This window comes from Chiroxiphia lanceolata, chromosome 1 (genome assembly GCF_009829145.1).
Source record: "Chiroxiphia lanceolata isolate bChiLan1 chromosome 1, bChiLan1.pri, whole genome shotgun sequence".
NCBI classification, from domain to species: Eukaryota; Metazoa; Chordata; class Aves; order Passeriformes; family Pipridae; genus Chiroxiphia; species Chiroxiphia lanceolata.
In genome coordinates, this window is record NC_045637.1 from 113086741 (window position 1) to 113100251 (window position 13511).

The following is a 13511-nucleotide window of genomic DNA, read 5'->3' on the forward strand; positions in this document are numbered from 1 at the left end:
ATGAATATTATGGGTTTTTTTTTTCTCCTTCTCCCTTATTCCAAAAACTCAGATGGTTATCTGAATTATTTTCTTTTTATGTTGCATATATATACACACACACATAAACATACCATTCAGATGGTAAAGAAGTCAAATACCTCAATACTTATTATATCAACATCAGATATCCAGAGGAAGAAAAAGAAAAAAAAAAAAAGGGAAACCCCAACGAAACTGAAAACAGTATCATCTTGGTAACAGAACTGATCAATGAATGGCTAGGATGGCATTGATGGCATTTGATATAAAACAAACCAAACTTTAACAGCAAGTGACACTTAATTCTGAAGATTCTCACTGGCATAAGTACTCCTGGGAAACAACTTGTTTCAGCTTGCTCAGGGCCAAAAAGGGCTATTTGTGCTTTGACAACCCCCAAGAAACTAAAGGAACAGATGGAAGGTATATTGAAATCTTTAATCTTAAACATGTCAGCACATCCAGGTTGAGATATTCTCTTCAACAGACAACTGACAGATGAAATACACCTTTGCTGTACTCACTAAGTCTGTCTGCTCAGGTGTACAGAGACATGAAAAGTGCACTAGTAATGGATGTATTTCATGACAGATATATTACTTCCAAGAAGACAAGATCTCACTTATCTTACTAATAACAAAAATATAGGAGTATTTTTCAACATAATCTAGAAATTGCACCACATAAGATATAGAAGTGCCTAGCAGAGTTTTGAATGCCAAAATCTGTTTCATCTTTGCTTGCTTGAAAGCATTGCTTGTATGCCACTGCTACGTATTCACCAGCTTAACAAAACAGCCATAGAATCACCACCTCTGAATTGACATTGTGTTAGTAACAGACTAACACATCAAAGCCCCACGTGCAATACCAGATATTCTTATGGTTCATGGTTTACAAAACACTACAGCAGAAGTTCACAGTTGCCCATCAGATAAGTCTCTGAAGCGGAAGGAAAGGTAAACAGACAGAAGAATCAAACTCCAACATCCCTCTCAATTGCAAATTAATTAACAAATACATTCAAGTGCAGGTCATTAGCATCATTTAACACGAAAGACATTCTTAAATTAGTACATACTTAACAGGTTCCTGGGATTTACATTGACATTTTTTTATGTATTCAATGTCAGTCAAAAAAAAATGCTCTCTCATATAAACAAAAGACAAGCAGACAATAAGACTCCTAAGACAATACTCTGGAGGCAGGTATTATCGAGCCAGACCTTTAACGTCCTGCAGCTCAGGAAAGAATCTCAAGCAACTGCAAGATCCAGAGACTTATAATCAGGCAAACTCCCAAATGCTTACTTTCTTATTTTTAAGTAAAGTTCATGGTTTAGAGTTTAAAACTTAACTTTGCACACTGCCAGACTAAAAACTGTTTTCATTTTAAGATTATTCAGTGTCTAAAATATATGCACGTGATGCTGGCACGCAACAGTCTTCATACAGACAATGAATTTAAAACAAACTGTTGTAAACACACTTTTGACATGCCTACCACTCAAATAGCTTTGGGAATTCCAGACATTAGGAGCTTGTCAAGAGTAAGTTTGAATCTAAACAGTCCTTGGTTGGGACATTACTGCTTCACTGAGGGGTAGGGAGAATTTGTGATCGCAGACTGCTGTTACACGGAAGCTCACAGACTCTGGAGCCACAGACTCTGGAGCCACCACTTTGCAAGTCTAGAACCATTTCAGGTGGTCACACAGGAAACACTAAAAGACAAAAATTTGTCCAACTGGTAAAAGAGTAATGTCTAATTTCAAAATGACATTAGATGACATGGTGCAGACGCTGAGCCTTTGAACTGCCCCCCAGCTCCAACCTGAAAACTACAACCAAAGGCCTATGTACAGAAATCCTGAAGCTATGACAAAGAAAATCAAGAGACATCCAGTGCTTCACTCCAGACATTTGTATTGAGAGTCATTATAGCAAAAGATTATCCTACAGCCATCTTAGAACCAAAGAGAATTCAGTGAACGGACCTCAACTGTGCATGTCAACAAGTTTGGAAACGCAGGTGTTTTTTTAACTAGAGCCTAAGCCACTCTGTTGATTCCAAGATCAGTAAAAACAAAGGTATGTTTAAAAAAGGGACTTTGATTCATAAGGCCAACAAAACAACCTGGGCAGAAAGGTAATGTTTGAGGAGGTGAACTGCAATGGGTAATTCAGGATGTAAAAAGGTAAACTCTTAGTGAAAACAACAGGCTTCTTGGTATCATACTTACCTTCCATACAGGATTTCACTTTTATAGAAGCTAAATGCTGCAGTGGAAGTTAGACCTTTGGTCTTCTCACACAAATTGAAAACTTCTCCAGAAGAAACCCTGCACTGTATTTATAGTGGAGTAAGTGTTCACGTACCTAAAGGTTGATAGCCAACCCTCACTCGGCCATACCAGCTGTGACGGAGCTTTTTCAACTCTTCTCTATCATGCAGTGGGAAAATCTGAACTAGGATACCACTGGTCAATAACCTTCTCACTAGAGGAACAAAAAAAAAACCACAACAATGTACCTAGCACACCTTCAAAGGACAATGAAGTTGACATAAGCATACAGGTTACATTATGTACTTAGCAAGCCTAAAGTTCCTTTGAAATAGATACAGGACTTGAATTAAAAAAAAAAAAATTGTCTGCACGTTAGTTAAAAAATTATTCATAATAGAGAGCAGTTATACTTATTCCTACAAAGACTGTGCTGTCCACTGGAAGAGAAACAGTAACCTTTTTACATCTATTAACTATTCCATAAGTTTTTAGTATAATCAGTTGCAGCTTCAATAAGAAAAAGTGATACAGATCAGAACGGAAATGCCTTATGTAGCTTTGTGAGGAAAGTCTTTGTTGTAGTAATAACTGGAAAGACACTAAAAGCATTTTTGAATTATCAGTTAACACTAATTCATAAATTACAACACATCTTCATTGCAAACAAACTATATATTCCACAATTTGTATTTAACTTTGCTATGGAAAGCAATACTACATGTGTGGATAAAAAATTAACAGACTGCTCTGGAAGTTACAACCATATTAAAAAAGAAAATAAACTCAAAAACAGGAGAGGGGAGGCACTGGAAGCTGTGTGATAGTATTTAACCATTTCCCATAGGCATCTGTTTGGCATAACTAGAAATATACTTTGACTATATAACAAAGTTACCAATGTAAACTCATCTTACATTTATATTTATTTGCATTTTTTGAACTGCTAATATGCGTAGAACTCTTTCTTTGATGACCAACACTAATGACTAAAGATACTGTTATTAGAAGGACATACAAATATTAAGATAAATTCTCCTAAGAAAGTGTAGCATCTCTGCCAATGAACTAGTTCCATAAAAACAACACTAGCTCTAATTGCTTCTTTCTCCCATGGAAAGGAAAAGCTCCGGAAGCAATGAGGAGGATCAATGAAACCAAAGAAATTAAACAAAACTTCCTTCGTATTATGAAATTTGTAACTCTGGGGCACTGTTACTCGTTCCAGTACTTTTACACAGAGGCAATCCAAGTATACCATTATGTAATTTTAAAAAAATAAATATTTTTGGTACTAATTAAAAATAATGGATGATGTCAACATGTGTGAAAATTATCCAACTGAAAAGAACATAAGGCCAGAGCCTCAGCCACACAAAAACTCAGAACGGAAAGCCCACTGGAAGTAATCTGGCCCAACTTCCTACTTGAAGCAGGCCTAGCTTAAATCAGGCTGCTCAAGGCCTTTTCCAGTGAAGATCTAAAAGTTTCCCAGGACAGAGTTACCAACAACCTCTTTAATTCCCTGTTACAATGTTTGGTTACCCTATTGTGAAAAAAACTTTCTTGATCCTATTCAGAGTTTCTCTTGTTGCACTGTACATCCATTTCCTCTTGTCCTATCATGCTGAAGCAGCGAGAAAACAAAGCTGATTACAAATAGTGGGACTTCAGTGTCCAAATAATTTCTCTTCATTACAGGAAAATTAATTTTTTTTCACAATGAACACTATCCTACATCAACACAGTGAGTTACAGGCAACAAACTACATTGCTTACCAATTGATTTTCCTGGGTACAGCTTGGCCTGAGGATATCCAGGGATCATTTTTTCATTTTTAGCTCTCAAATTCTCAAGTTCGTGTTTGATGATGTACTGACATTCTGCCATTGTAAGGAAATTGTGATTGTCATCTAAATCAAAAAGAAGGTTGTGTGAAATTGTGCAGCAACAGAATAGAATCCTGGCAGCAAATAACTACAAAAAATGATCAGAAACAGGAAAAAAAAATTATGTGACTATTATTGCCAATGAACATCCATTAGCAAAAACTCCACTATTTAAAATAAACTTCTTCTTGAGAAGAAGCTTTCTCACTGCATTTTTTGACTACCCAGATAAACTAAGAGAACAAATCACTCAAGAGACAGACATCTCTGAAGTATTAATTGTTGGTGCCTTGCTAAAAGACTCTTCCTTAGGCATCCACTATTTGTCACTCTCAGCATCTCCATAACCCTTTCTGACATACAGTTCCCGAAGTATTTACATAACAAAAACCAGTAGGATGTCAAGGACAAATCTCCTTTACAGTAAGCATTTCACACCAAATACCACAGAATCATAGTCTCTTGCTCTTATTGCCCATACAACATAATAGGCCATTTGAGATAATTAGTTCTGATAAAAATATGGAAAAAATGTAAAACAATAAGAAAACTTCCAAAAAACCCCACATTTTTGAAAGCTACAGTAACAAATCTATTGTCAATCCCATCATCAGGAAAAAAAGACTGATTTCCTTTAGATAACGACCAATTAATTTTTTCTCCTTTTAGAAATAAGAATAGGAATTGCCCTAGATACACTAAGAAGAAGCTAAAATAGCAGCAAATCTCTAATACAAAGAATAACAACATAGTATCTGTTAAATTGGGCAACCAGAAATACAAGGAAGACAACACAGGCCACAAGGGTTTTTCCGTAGGTGACATTTTTCACTCATCTAAGCACAGTCAACTATTTTATCCTTGACAAAAATAAAATTATACTAATGTTTTTGTACTTATGTTTTTGGTTTTGTTACTAACGTGTAAAAAGAAAAAATACCAGGAGATACAGCAAAAATTATATTTTAGATTTACAGCAGTTGCAGTTCCAGCTGCTCCCAGAGCCTCTCTTAGCAATGACAGTCAGATTTGCATCAAGAAACGAAAATGGCACTTTTGCAACTGCCAATTGTTCTCAAGGCTTCCTAATTTCAGGAAAGCAAGGTCACAAAAGAAAAGACACTGCAACAGTTATTGCACGCAGCAGCAGAAGTGAACAGAACTGGCATCGAACAACAAAACTTCAGCTTTATTATTGTTTCAGACAGACTCAATAACCTTGATATTGAAAATGTGGTGAAAGGCGTCACTCAAACGGGCACATGAAAAGTACTGGCAAGACTAAGCTGGATCTCCAGTATTTACCTGGAAAGTAAAATGAGTTCTGCCACTGTAGGGGAGTTAAATACCTTACAAGCAGCACATTTAAAAAGAAACCTTACTGTATTGGTTCCTCCTTAAAACAAAAGAGGAAAAGGAACAATTTCCCTAATCATGCCCAAATCCCACTAAATGGCTCTTTAGTGCTAATTAATTGTTTAATTGTTTGATGTGTACATGTAATAGAGAAAAATGTTTCTATTTTCTCCAGCTAATTATAAGATAATAAGCCTCAAAACTGGCTCACAGAAATTAAATTGCTATGCTAATTTATAATATTGATTGTTAATCATAAAATCATGTTTATCAACTATTTTGTCTTATTTTCAATGAAAATCTTTCATACAAATAAGAGACTATTTGGAGCATTGAAAAGCATAAAGGAAAACACAAGTAAAAAATTAAAAGTCATTTGAACAAAAAAAAAAATCATTATATGATCTGAATTTCTGTAGTTAAAAATGAGTATTTATTCATGGTTTGGCCTTCCTATTTTTGTTCACTGACATCCTTCCATAGAATAAAGACTGTGAAAGATTTAGCAGTGTAATTCTTATAATCTTTAGTCATACTTTGCAATGACAAAGACCCCTACAAGTGCTTACCTGCAAAATCTTTGAAAGTTTTTCTACTGCTGTATGTAAAAGTTCTCATTGAGTTATCATTACATTCCTTCACCAAACCCACAGTTTCAGCTCCCAGCAACAGCCTTAAGTGGGACGCTCCAACTAAATAAATATTTTCATGTCCATTTTCTGTGACCAATGGTTTAATCAGCAGTTGTGCACCTTTAAAGTAAAGAAAGGCAAAATAAGTACGAAAATACATTAAAATTACATCTAAAAGCCTTACAGTTTTAGCATCCACCACAATAGTCCTATTTAACAGGAGCACTGAAAATGCCTCTTAAGGGCACAAAGAATTAAGGCTTCAACAGTACTTGATGTGTGGTGTTTAGAATCTTGCAGGGCCATCCTTGGATGGGGAAGCACTCAAAACAGTGAACTGGAACAATGGGGACAACTGGGATCTACTCAATGTTCACATCCCATAAGCAAGCAGTGCTTCTGCAAACAGTCCCACATGTTTTAAGGAGACTAGACTTTTGAGACAGAAACATCCCTAATTTATTTAACAGAGGCCTGAAACCAGGTTTGTAGTCACAAATCCAACAGCCACAGGAATAACTGACAACAGCCATAAATAATGTCTCTCAAAAAATATTAATTAAAAAAAAACAAAACAAAACAAAACCCACAAACAACAACAACAAAAACCCAAACAAAATAAAAACAACCAAACCCCAAACAAAACCCAAACAAACAAAACCCCAAAACAAACAAAAAGAAACAACAAAACCATCCCAAGAAATTACAAATGAATTAGCCTAACTTCAGCTGCCCGAAGTCCACTAAAATGAGTGATGAAATATTCTTTGTAAAACCCTACAAGCTACCAAGAATGTAACTAAAATCCAACATGAATTCAACAAGATTAAATTGCTTTCTGCTAACTTAACTTTATTCTACAACATGCTACCAAGTCTTACGGACAGGATGTGAGATGTCTTCATTTTGGCAAGGCTTACCATGTTTCCACGAGCAACAAGGGAAACATGCTCTAGACAATCGTTATAAAAACTGACATAAAAACTACTTTGAGAGACAGGTTATCAGGCTTTCAGTGGAAAAAACCAGAAGAATTCTAGAGTTCAACTGGCATTTGACCTTAAACCAGTGTTTTCATTAACAGGGTTAAGAGGGTTCAGTTATTACAGTTTCATGACAGCAGCATGAAGCTCTACTCACTCTAAATGAAGCAACTTCAAAAATGCAAAACAGAATGAGATTGGTCATTAAACCACAAATTCCTAGAAAAGGAACCTTCTGTAAGTCTTCATATTATGGTGACAGCCAATTTGTTTTCAGACTGTTACCAAAGATCATACTGTACTCACCTCCATCTGCTTTTTTGTCTACAATTCGTTTAGTGAACCATTCTATGGTTTCTTCTTTGGTGCCTTTTGCAAGTTCAATCACTACCACAGGCCTGAAGTTAGACTCAACAGTATCCAAGAATGACCAGCTTTCCGCCATCTTTTGTGGTTTTTGCACCATCTCTTGCGAGCTTGCTAAGTACAAAACCGGAATAAAAGGCAAATGTTAAAAAATATTTTGCACCAACCTAAAAACCAAAAAACTTTACTACAGCGAGTTACACATGTCTGTGCTTAGCAAAGGCATTATTTAAGTGTGCATTTTTGTGGACTTACTACTGTGACCAGCTTGAGAAACCTCTCCACTTGTCAAGGCATTATTAGTCCTCAGTGGCTTACTTATGTCCTACTCTCTGAGTAGGAAAAACGTTGTTGTGATAGGGAGAAAATATTGTCAAAAACAACCTTGCAATTTCCTACAGTGTATTTGTCAGCAAATGAAAACATTAACAGAACCTTAGTCAAACAGATATCTAAAATCAATAAGTTTCTCATGGTAAAAGTATGTAAACACATCATAAGTTTAAGAAGGAACTTTCTCAGTTAATATTGTAAAGCTTTAACCATACCAAGGAAACCTTTATTATGCTGGGTAGGTGAGCAAGGCACCTGTCACACAGATAGGCAAATTAAGCACAAAGCACTTAAATGACTTTTTGAAAGCTATAAACCAAGTGTTCTATGACAAAGTCCACCTGCAAAGCACTGAGCATCAGCACAGCTTTATGTCTAAAAAGTCCAAATTATCTAAGTGGATCTTTATAGAACCACAGACTTGTTGAAGTTGGAAAAGACCTTTGACTCCAACCATTAATACAGCACTGCCAAGTCCACCACTAAATCATGTCCCCAAGTGCCACATCTACACAGTTTTTAAATTGCTCCAGGGATGGTGACTCAACCACTTCCCTGGGAAGCCTATTCCAATGCTTGGCAACCCCTTCCATGAAGACATTTTTTGCAATACCCAGCGGTACAACTTGAGGCCGTTTTCTCTTCTCCTATCGCTTGTCACTTGACAGACCCACACCTTGCAACACCTGTCAGGTAGTTTTAGAGAGTGATAAGGTCTCCCCTGAGCCTCCTTTTCTCCAGCCACTCCTCTTTAGTCTTGTTAACAGAATTTATACAAAGATCCTACAGAGATCATTATATCATGCTACATAAAGCAACTTAGAGGTATTGATATAAAACAATCTGGTAACTAACCTACTAAATACAAAAAAAAAAAATTAAAAAGCCACCAAAAAACCTATCACAGACTTAATTTACTAATTTACTAATTTAAAAGTTAGGGGAAGGTTTGATGATTTTGTTTTGGTGGGTTTTGAGGGTTTTTTTGCTATTAACTTGACTGAAGAAAGGATTTTACCCACTGTCTTTAAGCAGTTGCCCTTCCTGTTCAAAGAGTGAAATGACTTAATTTCGAAGCAAGTTGCTGTAAGGATGCAGTTTAGCATTTATGAGTTATATTTGTGCAATTCAAAGAGAAATCACAGTCTGTAGTATTTCAGATAAACTATCCTACAAAATACAGTGATACTGCAAACACATGCATATCATAATAAAAAAGTCTATTCATTTTTCACCGGCAAAAAAAAGCTTTCAAGCAAAATTTCAATGGGGTTTTCAGTTAGTTTCACTTGCCTTTCACATGCACACAATTCTGCAACACTCATATTTACAGCTCTGAACCCAAGTACACATCTTTAAAAGAAATACACTTAATAAGTATTTAAAAATATTTTAGATGCATATCTGCACAAACAGAATGAATCAGACAAAGGAAAACACCATCAGGGATGAGGCACTGTAACTGGGATTGTCAAGGACTGACTACACTGTTTTGACAAGCCATTCCACCTCAGTGCATCCCTATCCATAATCAGCTGTTGGGGTTTTTTAAGATAATGCCTGACACATTGTGCATACTGCAATTTCTAAAGAATTTAAGAATGAAAAGCACTAGCTATTTACTAAATATTACTATTTAGGAAAACAGCTTTGCAGAACAGTTCTTTTCTGAAAAAAAGCCTGTGTATAAACGGTGTGCTGCTCAGTGAACTTCATTTATCGGCTCCTACCACTTATTCAAAACCATTGGTGCTTGGCATAGTGACTGTTTAACAACCACAGCATCATCACACAAAATACAGAATGGTTTGGGCTGGAAGGGACCTTAAAGATCATCTGGTTTCAAGTCCCCTGCCGTTAGTAGAAACACATTCCCCTAGACCAGGTTGCTCAGAGCTCCATCTAACCTGGTTTTGAACACTTCCAGGGATGAGGCATCCACAGCTTCTCTGGGTAACCTGTTCCAGTGCCTCACCACCCTCATAGTAAAGAATTTCCTCCTAATGTCCAATCTAAACCCACTCTCTTTCAGTTTGTTTTGTTATTTTTTGGCTTTTGTTATTTTCAGGCCTATTACTACTGAAAACTAGAACAGATTAGAAGCACTCCCAAATCGTGCCTGTGATTTCCAAACAGCTTGCTCAAGGCCCAGCACACACCCTACGTGAGGTAATTTGGCCTCTTCTTTCATATATACACAGTGAACTTGTGACAGGCCCCGAAGCGTGGGGAACAGACCCAAAAGACCCTCTAAGCCCCAGAGGCCCCCTGCCCGTCACGGAGCGGCTGGGTGGCGGTCACAGAATCAGTCAGGTTGGAAAAGACCTCTGAGATCATCGAGTCCCACCTGTGACCACCATTACACCATCACGTCAACTCAGGGCAGCGGGAGCTGCGGCCCCTTTCTAGGGGGTCCGTACAGAGCCGGGGCAGGCTCACTGCACGGCGGGGCCCACTGTGAGGCGGCCCATCACAACTCCCTCCCGCCGCCAGGCTGCGCCTCGCTCTCCTTTTATAGGAACCGGACGCCCAGTGAGGACAGACGCCCGGCCGTCCCCGCCGCCAGCGCGGCCGGTGACTCACTCCTTCCCTGCCTTCCTCCCGCCCGGCCGCGCTCCGCCAGCGGCCGCCGCCCTGCGCCACCACCCTGCCCGCTGCCCGGGAGGACGGGCCGGCACCCAGGCCCATCATCCCCGTCGCCCCCGTGAACGCCGCCAGGCGGCGGGGCAAGGACTGGGGGTGTCACAGCTGCCGCGGCGGGGGCCAACTCCGCGCCGCGGCCGGATGGGCGGGAAGGGGGAAGGCTCCTCCCCTCGCGGCGGCGCAGGCAGCGAAGGCCCCCTCCCGCTGGGCGACCGCCGCCCACTCCCCACTCACCGCCGGTGCCGGCTCCACATCCGCAGGGCAGGGCGGGGAGGGCAGGGGAGGGGCGGGAGGCTGGCGGCGGCCCCAGGCACAGGGCCCGGCCGGGAGCGGCGCCGGGCCGGCCCAGCGTGGCACCGCCCGCCGGCTGCCGCTGGCCGCGCCCCTCACACGGGGCCCATCCCATTCCAATTCAAACCATCCCAGTCTGACCGCCCACCCCTTGCAGCATGATGCGTCCAAAATGTTGTTAGGTCAGTGTTGTATCAGCACTCGAATAGACCACGAGCTCTCACGTCATCCTCTTGTTTATTTTCACCTTTCTCTCCCTGTGCTGTCTCCTGTCACAGAATCACAGAATCAATTAAGTTGGAAAAGACCTCTTGAGAACATCGTGTCCAACCTCTGACCAAACACCACCATGTCAACTAGACTATAGCACTAAGTGCTCGTTTCTTAAATACCTCCAGGGACAGTGACTCTACCACCTCCCTTGGCAGCTCATCTAATCACCCTTTCTGTGAAGAAATTCTTCCTTATATTCAGTATAAACCTACCCTGGCACATCTTAAGACTGTATCCTCTTGTCCTATCACTGGCTGCCTGGGAGAAGAGACTGACCCCCACATTGCTACAAACTCCTTTCAGGTAGTTGCAGAGAGTGATAAGGTCTCCCCTGAGATTCCTTTTCTTCAGGCTAAACAAGCCCAGTTCCCTCAGCTGCTCCTCATAGGCATCGTGCTCCAGTTCCTTCACCAGCTTTGTAACCCTTCTCTGGACCGCTCCAGCACCTCAATATCTTTCCTGAATTGAGGGGCCCAGAACTGGACACAGTACTTGAGGTGCAGCCTCACCAGTGCCCAGTACAGGGGCAGAATCACTTCCCTGGTCCTGCTGACCACACTGTTCCTGATACAGGCCAGGATGCCACTGGCTGCCTTGGCCACCTGGGAACACTGCTGGCTTATGTCCTTCCCTGGACACAGCCAAAACCTCCTCCTGGAGCTTCAGCCCTCACTTCAGCTGAGTCAGTTTTATTTCCAAGCATTGTTTTGTACAGGCAAAAGAGGACATTTTTGCATTTTGACACCAAGACTTTTGTGGAGAATGTAGTTCCACACATCCATTTGTAGCTGGGAAGCAAGAAGTGTGACTGCAGAGCAGTGGTGACAGGCAAAGGAGCTGGCCAGCAAAGCCACTGCTGGGCTTGAGGAAGCCTTTTCAACATATTTGGAAATAAATACAGATTTTCGTATGTAAATTTTACAGCGAGAAGTTTGATTTGTGTTTGGTAGCCAGTATAAAATACCAGTTTCTAGTGATAAGTTTTTCTATTATTTATAGACAATGAAGCAGTAAGGGTCCAGGGCACCCTGGAAAATGGAGATATGTGAAATTCAGGTGCTACAGACTACGGTGGGGAGTAGAAGACAGACACCATCAGTATCAGATAGTTTGGGCAGAATGCATTAGTCAGACTTCTTAAACTGTGTTTCAGTCTTGTCCAGCTTCCAGTGGCCTCACTGAATAGTTATTCACCTCTGAGCATCTCCAGCTGTGAAAACTCTCAATTCCTGAAGAAACAACATGACAACAACAAAGAACTGGGTTTAACAAAAGGGTTTTTTTAGACACTATTCTTGTGCTTTGCATGTTGGATGCGTCTTTTTGAATATCCGCAATGTCTTCATTGGGCTTTGGGCTCTTTATTTTAGGGGTCCTCTGGCCTTCTTGGCCTGAGATCTTCAGTCTGCTAGTGGTTTACAAAAAATGTTTTTAAAACTATCGCTGACACGTCTTACATTTATGAGTTTTCAGTGGGGACTTGCCATTATCCAATTACTTTGGCCCAGGAAAAGAGTCATTCAAGATCAATGTCTTTTCTGGTATCAAATTAATTTTTCTACTGGACGGGGTCATTTAATGTCAATATTGCTTGATGGGATTGTCACGTTTCCTTAATGTTGTGTATCCACTAGGTGTCATATTCTTGCTATGCAATGAATTCTTAACTGTTATACTCTCAGTTTCTCCCTTAAAGGTTTGCATTTTGCTAGCCATGCATAAAGGTTAGCACATAAAGCCATGTTCACAAAAGAAAAATAGGATTCATAAGTAGATAGCGGATGTGCCTACAAAGTAATCTACACACACATACACTGCTGGCACAGTGGAAATCGTCTCATCATGATGGCAAAAATTAAATTACTTTGTGCCAATCACAGTGTTAGAATGACTAGAAATTTTGCTTTAAGAGGATTAGCTAATTTAAAGATGGATCAGGTATGCCCATCCTAAATTGCAAACTGCACTGGCATTATAGCTAAATATAAATCCCAAGCATGTATCTGTGAATGACTGCAGTCCAGTCTTGTGATTCTGTTATCTGATTATAGCGTTTTCATGGTCTGTCTCTGTCAGTCACTATGCAGACTGCAGGCACAGTAGAATGGATGAGCTGTGGTAAGGCAGAAAAAAAAGAAAAAAAAAAGAGACAAAAGAAGAATCTGTGAAAATTTCAAGAGCGGAGGATTTATTTTTATTCTGTGGTTAACCCTCTTCTCCCTGGAGTCATGACTACCACAGTACTTAGCCAAATTAACAAGCCATTAAGCTACTGTGAAGTGAAATAATCTTTTACACCTGGTCAAAACTTTGCTCATATTTTGTGTATAGTTCAATGCCTCTCTGAGTCCATACAGCATCTCACTACTACTAAAAGAGTGAGCTCTCACTCCTAGTCCACCGCTAGCATTTCCTTCTCCCCATGCCTCTCATAGCCA

General features: G+C 39.9%; 1 protein-coding gene across 1 annotated transcript in view; it reads right to left on the bottom strand.

The window, feature by feature from the left end:
* ANO10 (anoctamin 10) overlaps positions 1–10837 on the bottom strand; it is a 125506-nt gene extending 114669 nt beyond the window's left edge. Inside the window, 5 exon segments of the mRNA XM_032680505.1 lie at positions 2401–2520; positions 4086–4220; positions 6122–6304; positions 7474–7647; positions 10744–10837. Coding sequence (XP_032536396.1) covers positions 2401–2520; positions 4086–4220; positions 6122–6304; positions 7474–7633 — 598 coding nt within the window. The 5' untranslated portion in view covers positions 7634–7647; positions 10744–10837.
* Positions 10838–13511: the final 2674 nt, after the last annotated feature.